This window comes from Melopsittacus undulatus, chromosome 8, assembly GCF_012275295.1.
Source record: "Melopsittacus undulatus isolate bMelUnd1 chromosome 8, bMelUnd1.mat.Z, whole genome shotgun sequence".
NCBI classification, from domain to species: domain Eukaryota; kingdom Metazoa; phylum Chordata; class Aves; order Psittaciformes; family Psittaculidae; genus Melopsittacus; species Melopsittacus undulatus.
The window spans coordinates 15,078,732-15,100,781 of NC_047534.1; the positions used below are offsets into that span (position 1 = coordinate 15,078,732).

A 22,050-nucleotide genomic window follows, 5' to 3' on the forward strand; every position below is an offset into this window, starting at 1 on the left:
ATATGTTGTAGGTCACACATGCATAAAAGTCATGGGGAAAAAAAGCTTATCTGTGGCCTAAACATTTATTTTTTCAATTCAAATATTCCATCCCTGTTCATTTTCTTCCTAGAACTGCTCGAAGTTAACTTTTTGACTGATTCTTTCAGAATAACCCAGCTTCCTCCAAACTTCTAGTGAAACCTGCTTTCTTCTAATAGTAAAAACTTCCAGTCCATTTAGTATGTGAGATTTAAGGTAGGGTTTTTTTAATGCAACAGTGATAGCAGCTCCTTAAAGTTACTTATGTAAACATTTAAACCAAGCTTTTGCTTACATACATGTTAAATGTGCTACAGACAACTTAGTAAATGTGTCAACAGCCACTTCTTGGAAAGTATTATGTAACAAATCCCTTTAAAACATGAGATTTTATATCAGGATGTAATAATGTAATACAAAGCTTAGCTATAATCTGAATACTGTCAAACAGGTTTATTTTTGTTTAATGCCTGTGAGTGTGTATTACTGTAATTTTGCCTCTTCCATTAGCTACATTTAGAACAACATAGTTGCTTGTTTTTCTGTAGATGTCTTCTTTTTCTTTGAACAATTGTAAAATTACTCCTTCCCACAGGCCTTTTCTTGATATGGTTTATAATGCACTGGACTGTGCTGAAGATGATTACTATGCCCTCTTTGTGCTCTGTCTTTTATATGCAATGTCACACAACAAAGGTAAGCAATGTTTGCTTCTTCTAGGGAAACCAATGAGGCACGTGGTTTTGGACAGGCAGGATCTGTTTGTAACTTCTGTTTATGTGTGCCTTAAAGGATGAGAAATTCTTTACATGGGGTAGGAAGAAATAAGTATGTTGTAAGTAAAAACAGTTGCTAAGGATCACATTTTTAAGAACAATTTGGTAGAAAGCTTTGTGAACATCAGATAACTTTTTTTTCCATTGCTTTCTTGGAAGTGGAATAGGACTGTTCTATATAATTTTTCATCTCTTAATATCAGCTGAAGTCCACTGTATTCAATCTGCAGATATATGGCATCCAGGTTTTTCCCACTTTGCATATGCTGTGATTCCTACATGTAAGCCAAGTATAAAATGGTCCAAAACTTGTCACCATATGTTAAAATTAAATCTTTGTATACTTTAAGCATATAGATATTGCCCAAGGTCTGAGAATCAGATGTGATTATGAAAGTCATGTACTGCCTATTTCTATCCAGCTTTGGCAGTCCTTCAGTAATTCTTTTTGAACTGTGCAGCTCCTCATCAGCTGCCTCATCCATTGTGCCATAATTGATCGAAACTTTATTTAAGTTGTCACTGTTCTATGCCATAAGACATCTTGCAAGTCTCCCAAGGAGCCTGGACTATGTTTATAAACTAGCAAACCTATGCTAAATGTGTACTTCATTATAATTCAGACAGCATGAGAATACATAAACTTTTCAAAGGGATGGTTATGATTAGCTTTTGTGCTGTTTATCTTTCTGTGCATTTTAAATAGATTCCTTATGGAACAGTAATGTAAATAGCTCCTACATGGCAATGATATATGTCATGAACTGAGCAGAATTTAAATTATTTTTAGCTTATGAGTATAATTTCTATGTCATACTAGTTATTTAAATGAGTTAACTGCTACAGTAAACTTAGCACTAAGTAAACTTAGCAAGAGAGCCATCAGGTGTGATGGTATGCTTGAAAGCAAGGATACCATTTTAGCTTCAAGGTACCTCTAATGGGCAGGTAGGGTGGAAATGGAGTCTTGGGGGAACTAGCTAAGATAAGCGTCTCCTGCTCTCCTCCATCTTCTTGATGGTTTTAACTTTTCCCAACAATGTTTCTCTGAGATGATAATTTACAGATAATTCCAGGGTTTTCACAATCTCTTATGACAAAAGATAATAACACAACTAATATCACCCAAAATAGCACCACAGCCTTGCCATGTTCTAGCCCTCTCTGATTCACATCTCTTATTTCCCAGCCTGCCATACAACCAGTATACCTCTTACAAAAAGTGTCTTTTACTAAGGGGCTTTTGAGCATCACTGTACTAGAAAACCCTTATGTCAGAAATTGATTCTCTTTGCTTAAAATTCATTAGTTGAAGCTGTGAATAGCCAAAATCATTAGCTGTAGCTGTTGCAGCTTCAGAATGTCTCTGGAAGCTTTTCAGTGTCATTGTAAAGGAGTAAGCATGTACTCTAGGGTTGTATTTCTTAAGAATTATTCTATTTAAGACTACAGTCCTTCAGCCCACTGTTTTTTTCATTCAGTATAATTAGTCACTATTCAATGTCTTGTTCCCAGAAAAGTTCTCACATCCTCTCTTGTAAGCAAATTATCTTTGAAACACCTGTAGTATTGCTGTAAACAGTGAGAAACGCAGCAGATCCAGCCTCTTGCTGCTTTGTTTCAGCAATCTCTGTGCTCTCTATTTTCCACCCACTATCCAGGCCTACCAAGAGAAATACAACAGGCAGTGAAATATCTAATTTTCAAGACACTAAACATATCCTTTCCCTAACCTGGAGGTACCTGTTATTTGTTAAGAGGTCAAAATACACACTTCCTTCTTTGGTGGTCACATCAGACCTTTCTAAATGAAAGATTCTTTAGGCTATATTAGTTGGCTTTCTTTGTCAATAGTTTACATTAGCTTGATGCTCTTTGGAAGCTATTTTCCCTTCTCCCCATATCCTTGGCCCTAGGTCTTAGATGCTACATAATGCTACATAATGGCATCCAGGTTTGGTGGTCTTGTCTTTCTTGCCCACTCCTGTGGCCTGTGATACACTGCTTTCAGCTTTTGGGGGCCAAACAATCAGTGCACCTGTCTTGAAGAAGAGGGGTTTTACAAGCTGGTAATTTAGTGCCCCTGTTTGATGCAAGAACGAATGTTCTTTAAAAGTTCAGGAGCTGTTAAAGAGCAGCTCTTCCATTCTACCCCAGATTCAATATCAGTCATGGAAGGTGCCTCAGGATTAAGCTGGAGTCAGTGTGTTTATATTTGAATTAAATATAATGCAAGAAATCTGTCTGCTTACAGGCTTTCTCAAGGTATGGGTCAATGACCCTTTTCTTTTACAAAAGGGCATGAAGGACCAAACACGGAGAGTTGTTTCCCCAGTTTCAGAAAGCAATAACTCTCTTAAGAGTTGTGTATCTAGGATCTGATTACCTGTTTACTGCCTGGCAGAGATAGTAAGTGCCGTAGTGAGCACTTGAATCAGTTCAAACAGGTAATGAATTGGAAATCTAGGATGATTTCTTGTCACTGAACGCAATACAAACTTGTCATCTCTACACCACAGGAAAACGAGTTGTGGTTTTCTTTCAGTATATTAACTGCTTCACGTCTGTTTCTGATTCCCTAGCTGGTCCATTTGAATTTCACGATTCCCCCCAATCCTGCTCACTCTGGTACAGTGGTGAAGGCTAAAACAGAACACATTCAAAAATCACTGAATTGCTCTAGCTTAATCAAGAACTTTGATTTGGGCCTTGCTTCTAAGGGAGCAGCCTTCTCAGTCTTGGTCAGTAAACATAGACACATTTTTGAGGCTTTTGATCATGACTCTTTCCATTTGGATACTGAGTCTGCATTTTGCACCATGTGCTTGAATGAGTTTAAAGAAAATGTGCTTGGTCTTCACCAGCAAGAAATATCTGTGTGAACAATAAAAAAGAATTACAATTTGTAACGCATCTATTTAGGTGCGTACATCTACCTCTTGGATCTGAGAGATCTTTAATTCCAGAAGAAACCCTTCATATATGTTGGTAGAGCATGTGCTGTATCTCAAGAATGCAGAACTTGGCATCCTTGGCAGGCAGACAACCAAAAGAAAGATGCTGAATATGAATTCTTTCACTGTGATTTCAGTTTGGCCACTTTGTTGAGTACCTGTCTGGTCCTGCCCTATTCCTCCCACATGTTTTCTTAGTCTTCTTAATGATTTTATGCTGGTTGAAGACTATGTCCTCCTCTGAAAACTTAATCTGCACATAGGTTTTCTCTAAGAAATGTTACTTGTAAGCAACTTTTCTTCCCAGAAAGAAAACTGTTTCTTAACATTTCACTAAACTGTTAGATTGTTGTGAACACTAGCACTCTTGATTGCCCTTGTTCCTTAAATGCTTCCCCTCCTGCCCCACTTTCTTTAGTCTCACCATGACATTTCTAATACTGTCATTAGCCTTCAAACAGACCTTGCTTAGTGAGGAAATAATTCAGATACCATGAATGGTGGTGTTAATTTACTACAAGGACAGGTTTGGAAGAAACTATAAACCCTGAGATAGTAATCTTCTGCTTTATGGGGTTATTGCCATCCTTTAAAACAGGGACAGGGAGATCCTCAGCAGTCCATAACTTCATTTATTTTTAAAGAGTCCCTACAAGTAACCAGTCTATTCTGAGAAATAACTTTGCTATTTTAGAGGAAGAAATTGAAGAAATATGGGTTTTGTTTCCTTATACAAATCAGTGAAAATCTGTTGGGGAGGGTACTAAATAAAAGGCCACTAGTTACTAAATAAAATTCCTATTTAAACATAAATGAGCTGATCACTTATTCCCAGAGCAGAATTTCAAATCGGACTTCTGTCTTTTTCCCTGTAGCCATTATGCTCTTCAGATATATGACTTGACTTTGATTTAGATGCAGACAAATAGTCTGAGAATTCTAGTTGCAGCAAAATGGCTTGGATGTCACTATCCACCTGGGATTTGAGTTCCTTCACCAAGTAGGCTCCATTTAAGACTGAGATTTTTCAGTGATACATGAATGCGTTTAGTCTTTCTGTTGTTCAGAACTAAATTGCCCAGTTTTGTATTGCTGCTTCTGAGAAAACTATTGTAGTATATTAAATACTTAAGGCATACCTGTTTCCTCATTTACCTTTCTTCCTTCATTTCCCACAAAGGAATTGACCCAGTCAAGCTGGAGAGAATTCAGCTTCCAGCTCAAAATGCTGAAGAGAGAAATTCATATAACCATGTACTTGCAGAAGGGCTCATCAGGATAATGAATTATGCTGCACAACCAGGTTTGTGGTGGTGGGGGAAAAAGTAATAAAAAAGTGTTGCTTCTTAACTTCTTGTCTTTTAGGGGGAAGCGTCTGTGCCTTCCATGAACAATAAATAGATACAGTCTGTGAGAGACAGCAATCAGGTTTTACTCGGTTGGTGAGAAACCAGGAACTCTGGGTTTCTGCTGAATAGCTGCTTTCATACTCAGAGTACTACATGATTCTGTTGTCTTAATTCCTACTTTCTGTGGTTTTGAATAAAGAAAAGTGATGAGGTATATAGTGATTTCACAACCGTCTGGCAGGGACAGTTGTGGTCTCCTGAGGCCTTCCTCTGGGCTTCAGACTTCCCAGTGCCTGGGGAGAGTGTCTGGTGCAAACGCATCATGTTTAACTCCAGTCGGCAACTCAGAACAAAGTCCTGAAATTAGGACAAAGTGTATGTGCTTTTGGGAAATAAGCAGAATTAATAGAAAATGATAAATGTGAGGGTGGTGAGGCCCTGGCACAGGCTGCTCAGAGAAGCTGTGGCTGCCCCAGCCTGGCAGTGTTCAAGGCCCGGTTGGATGGGGCTTGGATCAAGGGCAAGGGGTAGGAACTGGGTGAGCTTTAAGGTCCCTTCCAACCCAGATCATTCTGTGATTCAGCATCCTGGATATATGATTTGTGGCACCTTTGCCTGTGAAAGTAATTCCAGCAGAGTAGTATTCTTGAAAACTGTATGGTAGCCTTTGCTTATAGCATCACGTATCTCTAGAGGTGATAGCATATTTTCCTGTGATTTTTTTTGTTTGTTTTGGTTTTTTTACATTGTATTTCCAGTTTCTGAACTGTTTTGCAGAAAACCGGGGGGTTTTCCCTGAGTTTTACTTTTGTGAAATGAGAGATAAGGCTCTGTGACCTATTCCATGGAAACATGATTGTTGTTTAAGCCACAGCTCTTCTCACTTCATTTCCCCTATTAAAACTTCAAATGAGTAGACATGGTTTTCCCGTGAAACTGACACCCAATCAAATTCCTGGTTGTCTGCAGGGTAAAATCTAATGCTCATTTGGCTGATCAACAGAGTATTAACTTGAGCTGATGTGTCAGTCACAGATTAAGAGCATGTTTATATATAAAGAGTTTGGGCATACTGGAGATGGGAAGAGTGCAAGATGAGGAAATGCATTTATTTAAACAAAAGCACTTCTGGGGAGGGGTGGAAATAGAGGGGTGTAAGCTTGCTAAATGCTGCATAGAACATTTCCTGTTCTCTGCTTTTTGGGGGCACTGACCTTTGTCTAGTTTCTGACAGCATGCTGCTAACTTGTAGAATAGTAGATGGGGTTGTGGTCAAAAGCTAAGATGTTTGTCTGTCTCTTTAGTATTGATCACTGAACTCCAACTGTATATTTCTTATATATAATACATATCCTAAGGATTATATGTAAATTAATCCTTCTGAAATACAAGCTTAAAATCTCAGTGCATTCTTTCACTCTGACTTCTCCAGATTTCAGGCTGTATTTGAATCCTGAGATCTTTTTTAAGGAAAAGCTATGCCTTTTTAGTATTCTGTATGCACAACTTCCTTTTGTCCTGTAACTTTATCCATTCCAAACACCTGTGAGTCTTTTGTAATTTTAGTGTAATTCATTTCTCCCTATTCAGATTGACAAAGGCATTCTTTTCTAATAGTATTTATTACCTTCCTATAGCACACTTCTGCTTTAAGTTTGCTTCTGCTTTGAATTACTCTTCCAGTTGTGGTGTACTTTTTAATAACCATCAAAATTGTAAGTCAACATTAGCACTCATTCTTCTCAGATACGGTGTGTATGACAGAGGAGCAAAGTTTATGACAATTGCAGAAAAGAGTAGAAACATTTAAGAACATCTGGTAATAAGAAAAGTGATACTTGGACTGCTGCTATTTTGTATATTGAAATTTTCTTTTCATAGATGGAAAAATCCGTTTGGCAACTTTAGAGCTTGGCTGCCTGTTGCTGAAGCAGCTTGTGTTCTCTAGAAACAGCAGCATCATAAAAGATGTTCACCTTGCTTGCCTTGAGGTAAGTATTTTCTTTCACATTGCCAGTCACAGCCTCACTTGTCTTTGAGTCTTATAGCTGAATAAATTTGTTTAACTTGTGATTGCAGTGAGCATAAATGTAAAATTTGAGCTTCACAACGTCTTTCCGTTGGTGACTCTGTGCAGTGAATATAGAGAATCAATACCCTGTGTTGTGTTCTTAGCTTTGCTGTTATCTTTCTTAACTTCTCTAGCAAGGTTACATTGACGTTTCTCTCTGAAGTCTGTATGTCATCAATCTGAATGATATGGAGTGCTTTTTACACTAACAAGCTCGCATAAACTGTATTTTTGTGAGTGCAAAAACTGTGTTCTATCAAATTCTGGGCTGAAAGCTCTGAGCATTGGGACTTTAACAGATAGTCTCTTATGTATGCTTTTCTGGGGCATTTTTTGTTTAAATGTGACTTTTGAGTAAATGGTACATTTACTCCCTGAAACACAGTTATTTTGTTTTTCCTAGGGTGCAAGGGAGGAAAGTGTTCATCTCCTTCGTCGTTTCTATAAGGTATGTATGCAAAATGCTGCAAGAAAAACATCTTTTACATAATGTGGAATTAGAAGCAAGTCTGCATCCCAGTCTTTACAGAGTGCCCAAGGCAGCACTTTTTAAGAGGGGCACTCCAAATGTGTGTTAGAGAAGAAAGTGGTTTTGGAGGATTCCTCTGCTTTCATGCCATTCCCATACCACACTGGCATAATGTCACAAAGTCCCACAGGGCTTGTGCTGGAAGTCAAGTTAGCAGCCACATGCTTTTGCTGTAACTGGTGTGTATTTTGTTTATCTTATGTATTTCATGGAACAGAACCACACTATTAGAACATTTCTAATACAGAATGTGTTTCTTTTTGGCATTGCTTTTTATTCATATCTTATCTGAAATTATCTAAAATTTTACTTAATCTCACTGGAGGCCTCTGCACCCACAGGCATTAACTTCTGTATAATGGGTGGTAAATCCATAACAGATTTCAGGTGTCTAAAGCCTCTTTGTATTGTTCTTAGAATTTTCTTGAAGGATGTCTTCTCAATGTGGCTTACATACAATAAGTAACTTCAGGTGGTGGGTTGACCTTGGCTGGCTGCAGGACATCCACCTAGCTGCTCTCTCACTCCCCCTCCTCAAGAGGATGGAGGGAGAATGTAAGATGAAAAAATATTATGGTTGAGATAAACAGGGAGATCACTTTTCAATACCATCATGGGCGAAACAGAGCCAATTTGGTGGAAATTAATTTACTCCAATTAAAATAAATTTAGATAGTCAGAAACAAAGACAAATTAAAACCTTCCCCCCACCCCTCCATTTTCCCTAGCTCAACTTTGCTCCTTCAGTCCTGACTTGTCTACCTTCTCCTCCTTAGTGGTGCAGTGGGGTGGGAAAGAGGGCTTTGGGTTCAGTCCATAGCAGTTCATCTCTGGCCCTTCCTCCTCCTCACTCTTTTCCCCTGCCCCAGTTAGGGTTTTCTCCTCCATGAGCTGCAGTCCTTCAGGAAAGAAACCTGATTCAGTGTGGGTCCTCCATGACAGCAGTTCCTTCAGGGCATACCTGCTCCACCATGGCCCTCTCTGCAGCCTGCACAGGAATCTCTCTCCCTTTCCCAAGCATGTTATCCCAGAGGTGCCATGACTTCTGCTGAGGGGCTCAGCTATGCCCTGCAGTTGATGGTGGCACTGAAACACCCAGTACATGATGAAACAAAAACGTGGATTCATGTTTGTAAGGATTTATGGTCTGTCTCTATCCCTCTTTTTGAAAGGGAGAAGAAATTTTTCTGGATATGTTTGAAGATGAATACCGGAGCATGACAGTAAGTGACACCCCTTCCGCCCTGCCAGATCCTCAAACCCAGATACAGCACAGCAGCAAGTACTTACTGCTAACTACTGACAGTGCTGGTATCTTTTTTTTCTAGGAGTAGAATAACAAAACGTGGGTGGCTTTTTTGTCTCTGAAGAGTTATCTCTACAGTTACATGAATAGTTTCTTTGAAATTTTACAGCTCTCTATTTAATAAAAGCCCATTGCTTTCTGTGAAATTTTACAGCTCCTTAATAAAAGCCCGTTGCTTTCAGAAAGTGATTATATAAAAATTGCTTTATCCTGGGAAATGAAATGTTGGATTTTTTTTTTAGATGTTAAACAACGTGAAAATCTTCCTATATCTTTCTTTCAGTTTCCTTTTTTTAACATTCTTCACCTTTATGTTATAAATTACTGTTTAAACCGGCATACACACACATGAGTTGCATCTGAAGTAGTTATTTATTTGTTATGAATTTTAGTTCTGTGTTCTCATTTGTTCATTGTTGTCATGGTTTAACCCCAGCCAGCAGCTAACTACCACAGAGTCACTCACCCCCCCCTCCACCCTTCCCATGGGATGGGGAAGAGAATGGAAGAAAGGGTAAAAAACTGTGGGTTGAAAAAAGAACAGTTAAATAAGAGAAATAAGGTAAAATATAATAATAACAATGATAGTGATAATAAAATGAAATAGCAGTAAAATAAATAAAAAAGGAAGATCCAGGTGATGCACAGCACAGTTGCTCACCACCTGTTGACTGATACCTGGTCTGTCTTGAGCAGCCATTAGTCCCTCTTGGCTCACTCCCCCCAGTTTATATACTGGGCATGTCGTGCTGTGGTATGGAATACCCCTTTGCCTAGTTTGGGTCAGGTGTTGTGTCTGCTCCCTCCTGGCTTCTTGTGTCCCTCCTCACTGGCAGAACATGAGACTGAAAAGTCCTTAACTTGGTGTAAGCACAACTTAGCACCAACTAAACCATCAGTGTTATCAACACTTTTCTCAGACTAAAGCCAAAATGCAGCTACTAGGGAGGAAATTAACTTTATCTCAGCTGAAACCAGGACAATTGTCTGTATAGGCTTCTATATCACTTTACACATTACTGAATTTGTTAATGCCATGTTTTAGACACTGAAGATGAATCGTTCTGAGATCAGAAAAATGGGCTAAAAATTATTTTTAAGTCTGTATGTGTGCAAGGCAGCAGTTAAAACTGCACTGTGAAAATTCTGGACCTTGTTTCAGTCTGCTACTTTTATAGTATGTGACCATGGCAAAGTGGCCAGAAATGCTTACAGCTGGCTATTTTGGAATGCCCACATGACTGCATTTTTCTTTCGGGCAGAGTATTGTACAAGCTGTGGAACGGGCTTTTGTATGTTCTTGCCATTCCAGCTGGCTTCCTGAAAAAAAACAAGCTCAAGTCTCCAGTGCATGTATATGTAATAAGTCTTGGATGAAATTGCCCAAAGGTATAGAAGGATAGATATTTTAGGCATCATTTATTCATGGAAATAGGTAAACATGTAAAGGGAAAGACTTTGTTAGTGGCACAGTTGAAGGGGATTGTCTAGTGTGAAAGTTACTGCATTACTTGAGAGTTCTTTTGGAGAGAAAAAGATATGGAAAACTTTCTTATGATTGAAGGTGCAATAACGTGACAGGCTTTTGTTTATAGTACTCATGAAATAGCTTTTTTTGTCTGTAATTTTTCAGAGTTATTTTCCTGTGTGTTCTTTTCAGTATGGAAACTTCAACAGTGTGTTAGGGAATGGTAACCAAATAAAATAGAGATTGTGTGTAAGGACCTCGAAAAAAGATAGATGGTATTAAAAAATAAATCTTGGAACTCTGACAATTCCTTCCTCTTAAAATATGCAACCATGAATTGTATTTGAAAGTAAAGATGCAGATGCTTGTTGTTCTGTATAGTGATCAATGTTAAAATATTTTTATAGATTAAACCCATGAATGTAGAGTACTTGATGATGGATGCCTCCATCTTACTGCCTCCAACGGGGACACCGCTGACTGGTATTGATTTTGTGAAAAGATTGCCTTGTGGAGATGTGGAAAGAACACGAAGAGTGAGTCATACTATTTTTTTTTTACTTTCTTTTTTCTTGCAAGCTGCTTGGTTAGAAGCTCGATCCATAAAATCATGAAGACTTTATGAAGGCAGGTCTGTGTGTAGAGTACATAATATTTACCTGTCACAGTGAAAAAACTTTTTCTCTCCAGTTTCTTGTGTCTGATCAATTCAGTATGTTCTTGCACTAGGGATTTAATTTTTTAGACCATGTGGACAACTCCATAAGAAGGCATGAGAAGTTGTGATGACATATGCTAGCAGTTTTCTTTTGTGATCTGTTATTTCATTCTGTCATTATATTCCTATGGTAAGAATCACTAGTGAAAGGCTGGCTGACTTCATATTACTTGTCTTTCTTAGATATTGAAAAGAAAAATACCCAAACAATCTATTCAGGAGTGTTCATCTTGCTGAAGTAATTCATGATAGGGGTCTTGAGAGTGAGGAGAAAAAAAGCAAAATACTTATTTTTGTGACTGATGCAGTCTGTAGAGGTGATACTGACCTGAATAACAACATTTTTATCAGCATGCTTGGGATAATCCCTTCTTGGCCCTTATATGGCAGTGACATAATAAGCCTTGTGGTGCCAGTGAGTCTTTCAGATATCTTATTGCACAACACTGTCATTTGGAAAGTGTTGCTCTTCAGGTAGCTTTGCACTTGCATGTCTGCATAAGTGTATTCAAGTGCTCTTGAGGAAAAAAACGTATTTCCAGGAATCTTCAGAAAACTTTTGCTATAATTACTTCTTATAAGCCATGAAACTTTTGTTATCACAGGAAGTTTGATAAAGTACAGTGAATTATCTTGACAAGTATCGTTCTTAGAAAGCAAAAATGTTTCATAGAATTTCCTTGGAGACGTTGAACAAAATGATACTTAGAAATGTGTTAATAGAAAATTACTGCTCCATGTTTTTTCATATGCTAAGTAAGGAGTAGCTTAACTTCTGTTGGTGGAAATTCAGAAATCAGTATTAATATTCCTGTAAATCCTTTGGAATCGAAGGGTCTTTCTTGTCAGCAAGAACTCCCATAATGCTTCTTTGTTGATCCTCTTTCCCCTGATTGTACTGCTCTAGAAAGTTTAGAGTTTGTTAGAGATTGTACTGCTCTAAAAGGTTTAGAGTTTGTTAAAATTCCTGTGCTACTTTTTTCCTGCTAGGTTCTCCTAGGCTGAATTGCCATAGTAATATGCTGAACGTCATGTATATCTGGTGACAAAGTGTATCTTGCTGCTGCCACTTAACTTGCTGGAAGTCTTTTTTGCTGACAGGTTCAAATGGATAGTGACTCAATTCAGAGAATCCCATGGCATGATTATAAAAATGCTTTATTTCACTAGGAAGTGAAAAAGTCCCATACTTTGATTATATCATGAGTTCTTAGCTGTTAGTGATCAGATCCTTTTAGGCTCTCATTTCTTTTGCTATGGGAAGTGCCTCTAAGTGGCAAGTCTTTGCTCTTTAATTTTATCAGGAACTCTCAGAAATCAGAACTCTTGAGTTATCAAAGGCACATCTCCAAAATCCAGACAGCCAACCCCTCTGACTTGAAGCATTAAAATGACCAGAAGCTTCTAGGCTTCTTTCTGAAATCAGCTATTACTACTTGATTGAGCCTCCTGCCCAGAATCAGATGCTCTTTGGAACTGTTGGCAATTTGATTACCGTTTGTTGGTTGCATCTCTTCCTTCTGATTTCTATAGTCCTAAAGATGGTGTTGCTACCAATCACCTAGAATAAGGCAAACTCACTTACATGCTGATTTGGGAAGCCACGAACAGTATGGGTCATGCACCTCTGCACTTCGGAGTGCGTAGCAAAGGCTTTGAGAGAAGGTTTTGAACTACCTATGAGAACGCTAGTTCATGGGAATGTAGGCAGGTACTGGAAGGTTTCTCTTAAAATTGCTATTTGTTTGCCTGTGGTATGTATATGAATGAAGGAATCAGTGCAGGGTATACCCCATCATAATGCATAGTTCTTTAGTGTAGATAGCAATTCATATTTGTTCCTACTTAACCAAGAAAACTGAAGTCAGCTGAAAGAAATTCTAGGCTCTGCTGTTTTCCTATGGCAGTTTATTAGATCTCAATAAGTCACAAATCACATGCTTTTGGGTTTATATTGATGCTGCCAGCAAAGCAAGGGCTGCCAGTATTGCAAGAAGCATGGTGTAGTTCTGTTTTCATCTAATGTTCTTGATTATTCTTTTCTTGCAAAGGCTAAAATTCTAACATTTTTACCCATTCCTGTAGTAAATATGATTACATATTTGGAGATGAGTAACTTTAGTTTTATAGGGAATGTGAGGAAAACTAATGCTCTCTGTAGGAGGGAAAGAGTGAAAGCAAGCTAAGTGATGGCTGCCCTCTGAATTTTAAACCCCTGGTGGATTTGACTTTGAGTTACCAAATATGCAAGGATGTTGCTGTTCTTGGTTGAACTTGGAAACTTTTAAACCCAATATCATGAATTCCTCTTGAAGCATCTCATAGTAAAGCTGCTTTATAGTAGGTGATCCTGTTTAATTTCGGTAAATGCACAATATGCAGTCTGCCTAAATGTGAGAGATCATGTCCCATGAGGAAGTGACTCTGCTGTTATTCATATGGCAGTGTTAATATCATGGTTTTGTTAGATACCCTTGACATTCTGTACTCAGAATCAGCATTTTGCCTTGTTAGGTTTCAACTGTATACCACATTGGTCTGCTCTGGGACAGTTTATGGAAGAGCCAGATACATGGCTTCCTTCTCTTCATCCATGTTCTGTCAGAAGTTTCTGAAAGCACCACCAGTATGATATTAACTGCCAAGCATTCATTTCCGCTTCACAGGAGCAACAGTTTTGTTGGTTTAAAAAGTACAGGGCTGAAAGATTTTGCCTTAAAACAGTTTAGATTTGTTTTTCCTAGTACTTCCTGCATTCCGGGGGTTCCTAGGCACTGCAGCTGTTCCATGAATTCAGTGCTTTTACTATAAGGCAGCAGTTAATTTACAGTATGCCACAGAATTACTACATAGAAACTTTTAAAACCAAAACACTAGAAGTAATAAAAAATTATTTTTTTAATTTTTTTTCATTTGCTATACTGAAAACACAGTTCTTTTAAAGGAAGAAGATTATAAATGGTGCTTTTCAAAATGTGGCTAATAAAATGATGACACTTTTTTGGCACTTTATCTAGTCTTTGCAAACTATTTGTAATTGATTTCTAAATCAAACCAATTTCTCACAGCAGCTGCTGGAATTTTCTTGGGACTGGTGCAGCTTTTAGAATGCTTTGCCCTCATATAGACCTTCTGAGAATGTAGAAGAAGTTCTCCAAGAATGTTGTATTGCAGATGATTACTTTTGATGAACACAGCAATTTAAAGCTCAAAAATCCCCAGTTTTCTTTGAAATTTGTAGATGTCTTGGCTAGACTCCAACTGAAAACTTATTACTGTTTAAAGTTCAAATTGTGAGAGTCTCTGAAAGTTGGTTATATGGCTGTCTGTAGTGTACATGTAAATACAATTAGTTTTCAAATAATGATAAAAAAAGTCTAATATTGTTGGTTTTGCTTTAACAACTCCTTGTAATCATTTGCCTGTCAGTCACAGTCCGTGTAAGTGTGCCAGTGGGATGAAAGTTCTGCTTCTTCTACTTCATTAAAAACAAATAGCATGTTCAACTTCTTCTGTGTCCTTTTTAGCTGACTTTGAAATTCCATTCTACTTTCTCAATTTAAAAAGTAGATGTACTGCATTGCAGCAAACTCCAAGATGTGAAAGCGAGTATACGTAAGACTGTTAAAACCTGTAGTACTGAGTGCAGCAATACTGTAATATTCTTTTTCCAATTTTTCCAGGCAATCAGAGTGTTCTTTATGCTCCGTTCACTATCACTGCACTTACGAGACGAGCCAGAAACTCAGTTACCACTCACGAGGGAGGGAGATCTGATAAAGGCAGATGATGTTCTTGACTTGAGTAAGTAGTCCCTTGATTTCTCAAATAGTCCATGACTTGGAAAAATTGTTGGCTTCTGGTTGTGTTTTTATAAGTTATATTGCTACATTGTTTGTGTACTGACTACCAAGGAGGATGTTATTAAGTTTGTTTTCTACTGGATTTGGAACACTTCTTGTGGTGTTTTTTTTGTTTGTTTTAAGAGGCTGTTAATAAATATTCTAGTGTTTAAATATTAGCACAGAAAAGATTTAGTCTCATTCATCTGGTTTCCTGGTACATTAGTTTTCTAAATGAACTGATCCTAGGAGAATTTTCTTTCATCCTGCTTTCATTTAAACAATTAATGAATTTTAAGAGACTAGAGGTAATTGCTCCAACAGCTACACTGTGCTGGTTTACTAATACTAGGATTTGGTCACTATCATGTGTGTGCCACTGTTACTCTGTCCTGTCCATCCCCCAGAGTTCTTTTTCTTCACATCTCTTCTGTCATTTTCAAGTTGGTGTATGGAAGATATACTCCCATAGTTGAACAGGATACAAAGCTATTCCCAAGGGAAATCAGTCTGTAATGTCCAGAATGTCACTGGGATACTAAGTAGTACTTAGAAGGTGAAGTACCTTCTTTCTGCATCATCATGGAGGAAAAAAAAACCACCCAAAAGAGTTGGAAGGAATAGAATCATGAAGTATATATTTGTCCACAAAGTCAATATACCTGTGTTTATTTAATATCAAAATATACATCTTCAGATGACCTTCAGTGTTACCAAACAGTACAACTTCTCGAGTCCAGGCTAAATCAGAAAGCTGTAGTTCCACTGTCTCCAGCACTGACATTGTTTGAGACATAGTAACGTGTGTTCTAGATCAATCCTATCATAGTCTGAGACATTTGTTTTTTGTTTAAAGGCTTAAAATATGTAGAAAAGTGTACTTTTAGGCTAGAATTGGAAAGAAAGCATATGACAATGTAAATAGTATTAACTCCATTGCCTGTAATCAAGACCTAGAGGATTTTGATATATTGGTGTTAGTTAAGTTCTATAAGTAGTTAAATTCTGTTCAGGCAGTTGTTTTATTAAGAGCTTGGAGGTATGATGTGTAGCTTTAGAGGACATGTGATTGCTAAAATAGTGTGTGTATTTGTGGGGTTTAATCTTTGAAGGTTCTTATTCTTTAAAAAGAAAAAAGGGGGGTGCTTGATGTTTTAGATGTTAAATTTTTATTGTCTTATGCTTTAATGCCTGATGATCTTACTTCAGCTAAAAAAATAGTTGCCCTACTTGCCATAGTAGATGTTGTATGATTATGTCCAGTATCTCAGAGACCTTTCTGTGCATCAAGTCCATCAAAATTACCCTAATAAAGGGAAAACCAGCTCAAGTCTTTTCATTGCCCAATAGAGAAGAGAATATCAGTATTTTGGTATGCTGTTGCTTGGTGCCGTATCTTGGGAGGAGACTTAATAGCTGACAAAATGTGACCCAAAAAATTACACTTGTGTGCCTTTTTTCAGTTATCACTTTGGAGATATTTTCAATCAGACAAATTCTTCTCAATCTTTATTTTTACAGTGCTTTTTAAAATTTTCTGAACATTAGATACCTCCAGTGGTTATGCTCATTTGTATACATATAGTGACAAGAAGTAGAAGTTAATAAGATCCAGGAATTACTTCAGCTACCATTCGGATTTTAAAATCTCTTGCAAAGCTCATGTTATCAAAATGCCTTCCCCCCCCCCCCCCCCATACTGAATGCATTGCTGGTGTTTTATGGGATATTGATAAGAAAGGTTAAAGTTTCTTGTACAAAATCATTTTAGTGTTTTGATGTGCATATGTTCATTGTAACCCTTTTAAGTGTAATTGCAAGGTTGTCGGCGCTCTATATGACTCTGCGTTTAGAAATGAGTCATGTATTCCACAGAAGGCTCATTCCATCTCACTGGGCATGCTGCTACCACAATGATATATATTGCTACTTTTCAGAGTTGTTTTTTACTGTAAATAGTATTGAAGCACTCATGTATTATGTGATAACTGCCTGCCTTAGGCTGCATGTGAGTTTGTAGGTGTCTCATGTAGGTGGCTTTTTAATCTTGTTCAGCATTTCACTGTTTGTGTGAAGTTCACTGGCAGCTCAAATTAACAGTCATGTAATTGGCTTGGTTTCAGGCTGCTGATTCTATTAGTGACAATGTTTTAAGTGCCATGGTCAAGAGGTAAATGATGATACATTTAAAGCCATTCTTTCTTAGCTAAACCAGGAAAAATTAACATTATAGGTAAGACTCCATGTTCACTCTTGTCTCTACCAAATAAATAGGCTTTATAAATAATATCATAATCGGTGTTTTTTTCAATAAGATTTGAGGGATATTTATCATAGAATAATTGAGGTTGGAAAGAACCTCTGGAGACCATCTAGTTGACTTCCATGCTCAAAGCAAGGTCAGGTAGAGCAAGTTGCCCAGGGCCCTCACTGATCAGGTTTTCCATCATTGAGAATGGAGATTTCAGTGTCTCTGGGCAACCTGTTTTGCTATTTTACCACCTTCATAATAAAGAAAGGGTTGTGGGACTTTGTTGTTGTTTGCTCCCCTCCTCCCCCCCCCCCCAGTGTTTCTGTGAAATTTCCTGTGGTTCATTTTGTGCTCAGTGCTTCTCATCTTGTTGGATAACACTGGCTTCAGCTGCTTTACTGCTCCCAGACAGGTATTTGCAGAAGTTGTCAAGAGGTTTTATCATAGGGTATATAACTTTTTTATTCTATTAAATATCTTCCAAGGGATATAACTTAGTAGCAAAGAAGAATAGCATACCAAATGGGCTACATGCTGTTGGAAAAAGTTTTTTATGTAAAGTGGGAGGTGGTACATTTACTATCTCCAGCCTAATGCTTATTTTAGACTTCCAGCTAAGCACACAAAGTGCTGAAAGCTTCTGTAAGAGCTTTTAGTGCCTACAGATGATTTCTAGAATTATCATCACTGTAAATTATAAAATCATTAAAGATCAAACCCTGGGGTAGGTGAGGCACGTTTAGACCATCTCCTAAACTAGCTATTACATTTGTAAAGACTTCATATAATGCAGTCTTCACAGACAACTGTGTCCATCTAATTTAAATCTTCTTTGCTGCAAACTGTTGAAATTTTCAAACTCTCCTTCCTGTTCTGTATTTCCTAAAAGCTGTATGTTTCTTAGACAAAGTCCAGAGAAATCTTGGATCATGTCTTGGATGTGTATTGCCTGAACTTTATTTTGCATGAGGAAAGAATGAGCATTGCTGTTAGTCTTGGAAACGGCAGTACACTTCTTTGCATCAGTATCATGCCAGTGAACCATTCAGTCTGTGGTTCACTTTAATCCCCTGATCAGATTTCAGTAGTATTTAAGTTTACTGGGCTTGAAATTTACCCAAATGTGGTTCAATATCTGTAAATGGTTTATAGCTTAGCTGTAAGCTCAGATCAGTTCACTGGAAATGTGTTTAACCACATTTTTTCTTCTGTTTTTGTCATAAAGGATGACTGTACTTTATGAGCCTTCAGTAGCTGTGAACAGTCATGTAAATGGGGTACATTCTGTTGTATTCTGTTGTATAAACGCAGAAGATTCCTGTAACAGTTTCCTAATAAATGAGTAATGATTTTTTCTGTTTGATAAACTTTAACAGCAATGCTTTACTTGAAGTTTTTGTCACACCTAAAATGAAAACTTTCTGATCTGGAAAACAACTGCTCTTTAAGTTCTTTACCTTATGTACTGCATTTCTGTAGTCACCCAGTTGAATATGTACAGCGATTATTTCAAGTACATTAATCTGCTTGCAGTTGCACTAAAAACTGTATAAATACTAGACAAAACCAAGTATTTGAGAACTTCATGACTATATTGGGTGTTGTGGCCTGTATGTTGAGAATCTCACAATAAATTATCCACAGAATTCAGAAACCTCACATTACTTACTTGGAGATGTCAAAATCCAGCTTCTTCAGGTCTAGGGAAGAGTATGGCTGTTCCACAAACTTGTATCGATGGAAATAAATGTGTTGATGAAATAATTGGTTTAAAGAATGAAAGAGGCAATAAATGAAGGGTCCCAAGATAAGCAGTAACCAGACATGTTCCAGAGTCCTGTTTTGAAATAAAACTGTGGAAAGCCTTAAGGGCTCATTAACACTGATAAGACTTTATGCTTGTTACTGAGACTACCTCAGAAAAGATATTGGCTATAAGAGCTCATGCAATGTGGAGGATAGGCCATAATAAGCCCATCCTTGTTTAGTCATACCAGCTGTTTGAGATTTAATTTCTTCTCAGTTAACAGCTATATTTATAAGGATTCTCTTGGGTTTTTCTGATTTCTATGGCTTGGAAAAAAATATTTTGTACATTACGTATGACTTCTGGGCAGCTAGTTCTGCTTCACCAAAAGTGTATTCCTAGAAAAATGTTTGTTCTTAATTAGAAACTCTGTCTTGTGAAGGGGCAGACTATCAATTGTGTAGGTTCATTAGTCACTTATTTTCACCTTGGAGCTGCTGCCACTTGTAGCTTTTGTCTGTTAGACTTGGACTTGCATTGAATTTCTTACCCATTTGTACTATTTATGTATGGATTAAAATCTTCGTTCTAGGTATTCTTTAAATGAAGTTAGTTGAATTATTAAGGTTTTGCTTAAAAAAAAAAAGCAAATCTAATTTTCATGTCAGTTTTTGTTGTGGTAGTCTTTCAAGTTTCTTTCAGCCTGCTTCTTTCAAACTGTGTATACTTCAGCTGGCAATACAATCAAATATGTTTGAGTGTTTTCTGCCTACATTCACAGGCCAGTACAGAATAAATGGCACCTGCATTATTCTTGTTTTACCATGACTTAGAAACCTTTATAATAACTTCAGGCTTTCCAGTTACTGATGAAAAGGTGAAATAATTTAAGTATTAGAAAGTATTTGAAGTAAAGGAAAAATCTAAGATGAGGTCTGCTGTGAGGTGTCAGTGCCAGTTTATGGGCAACTTAGTATACTCTGATGTAAAGAATGTGATTTACATTTTCAAGATTGATGGTTTGAACTGGAACAGGTGCATTGAGGAGATGCAGGAGGATCAGGGAATGGTGTATTTAAAGCTCGAGATCTGTATGTTGGGGCTTGTTTGAGGGGTGCTAGAATTAATGATTAAGAGAGGATATGTTTATTCAACACAAATTAATAAAGTTGGCTGGGTAAAGGAAAAAAAGTCGCTTGACTTAACAAATACTGGCAAAATCCTCATTCCGTTAATCTGGAGCATCCGTATAGTCTTGAAGCTGAAAAGCTTCTGACAGTCAGAAAGTCAGGTTTTAAATCTGTAGAATTGGCGCTTGTGTCAGAATGAAGGTGAAGCTTACACTGGTATACAGACAACTGCCTGCAGTTCTGCCATGCCTCCTACACAGAGGATGTCTCTGGTCTTCGGACAAGACTTTGAGACTTTAACTTAGTGAGAGAAATCAACACTGTTGCAATTTCACCCCTAAAATCAAGTGACCTTTTATACTAAAAGGTAATGAAGGTGGTAAGAGAAAACAGGGTACTTATAATAGTACTTATAATACACATCTGATATGTAACTTGTAAGATACTTCAACCACTACTATTGAAATATATTCTGGCCTTTCTACTTAACTATATATATAATAGGGAAATCAAAGGGAAATTAAAAAAAAACAGCCTTGAATAACTTCAAATGTGTGTTGTGAAGATGATTACACTTCTATACATTAAAATTATGTTATGTAAAACAACCAAAATCCATAATTCTTAACTTCACTAGCTAAGTTATGGAATTCTTTTTCCTTCCTTCAGATAACAGTGATCTAATTGCTTGTACAGTAATAACAAAGGATGGGGGTCAAGTTCAAAGGTTCCTGGCTGTGGACATATACCAGATGAGCTTGGTTGAGCCAGATGTTGCCAGACTTGGATGGGGTGTAGTTAAGTTTGCAGGCCTTTTGCAGGTAAGAGGAGTTTTAATATGGGTGCTTACTTTTTCTTGGCTGAAAATCTACATTTATCTTAAATAGTAATACCAATATTAGCTTATATATTTAAGTTTTGTACCATGCTTACTTGTTTCTTCTGTTACTAGTCTTTTTTTTTTTTTAGGTTTTGCCTTTTAAACTATTTCTGATTTTGTGAGGAAGTTTACATAGCTAACTAAAGACAAACTTGAACTTCTCCAGTATATATTGGGCTGTGTTCATTTGAACACTGGAATCATATACAATTAGGATTGAGTCCCAGGCACTTGCCTTAAGTAGCACAGTAATGAACTCTCCTAGAGTTCTGGTTTTACTACACAGGTAGGGAAGATGACAGGCTGTAACTTCAGAATCATCTGTGCTTTTCTAATTTGTTTCAAAAGCTTTAAAAAGTTTTCCTCATTTGTATTTTTCTTGCCTTAGCCAACACTATTTCCTTGAAACTTGCTATGCCCAAATAACTCAATTGAATTTTAAACTGACAATCTCTGTAAGTACTAATTTCTGAAGAGCAAAATTCAACATTGTACAACTTGTATAGTCCTTTTTCTTAATATGGAAACAGTTCCTAGGTGCTTTGGTGAACCATTCATAGGATTTTCTTTTAATGTTGGTATTTATAGTTCTAAAATGCAAACTTTTAATTAGCAACTTGTGTTCTGTTTCCTTTTAGGATATGCAGGTGACGGGAGTGGAGGATGACAGTAGAGCTCTGAACATAATAATTCATAAGCCTGCCTCAAGTCCTCATTCTAAGCCGTTCCCTATCCTTCAGGCTACATTTATTTTTTCAGATCACATCCGCTGCATTATTGCAAAGCAGCGGCTTGCAAAAGGCCGTATCCAAGCTCGGCGTATGAAAATGCAGAGGATAGCAGGTGAGCCATTAGTTTGAAATTATTCTGAGAAACAAGACTTTGATGTCATAGCAAATCATTCTGTAACAAAAGCATGTGTTAGAAAAATCTAAGTAGTGGTGTGCCACAGAAAACTGTAAATCAGTGTCTAGTTTCCAAGCAATAGATTGTTATTGGAGTAAAATG

At 37.4% G+C, this 22,050-nt stretch overlaps 1 protein-coding gene across 1 annotated transcript in view; it reads left to right on the forward strand.

Moving 5' to 3' along the window:
• The window catches only part of CLEC16A (C-type lectin domain containing 16A), a 73,308-nt gene that overhangs the window by 31,151 nt on the left and 20,107 nt on the right, over positions 1-22,050 (forward strand). Inside the window, exons 12-20 of the mRNA XM_031050312.2 lie at positions 617-717; positions 4,932-5,054; positions 6,982-7,091; positions 7,575-7,619; positions 8,873-8,923; positions 10,882-11,010; positions 14,876-14,996; positions 20,832-20,983; positions 21,681-21,885. Coding sequence (XP_030906172.2) covers positions 617-717; positions 4,932-5,054; positions 6,982-7,091; positions 7,575-7,619; positions 8,873-8,923; positions 10,882-11,010; positions 14,876-14,996; positions 20,832-20,983; positions 21,681-21,885 — 1,037 coding nt within the window. The remainder of the gene's footprint in view (positions 1-616; positions 718-4,931; positions 5,055-6,981; positions 7,092-7,574; positions 7,620-8,872; positions 8,924-10,881; positions 11,011-14,875; positions 14,997-20,831; positions 20,984-21,680; positions 21,886-22,050) is intronic.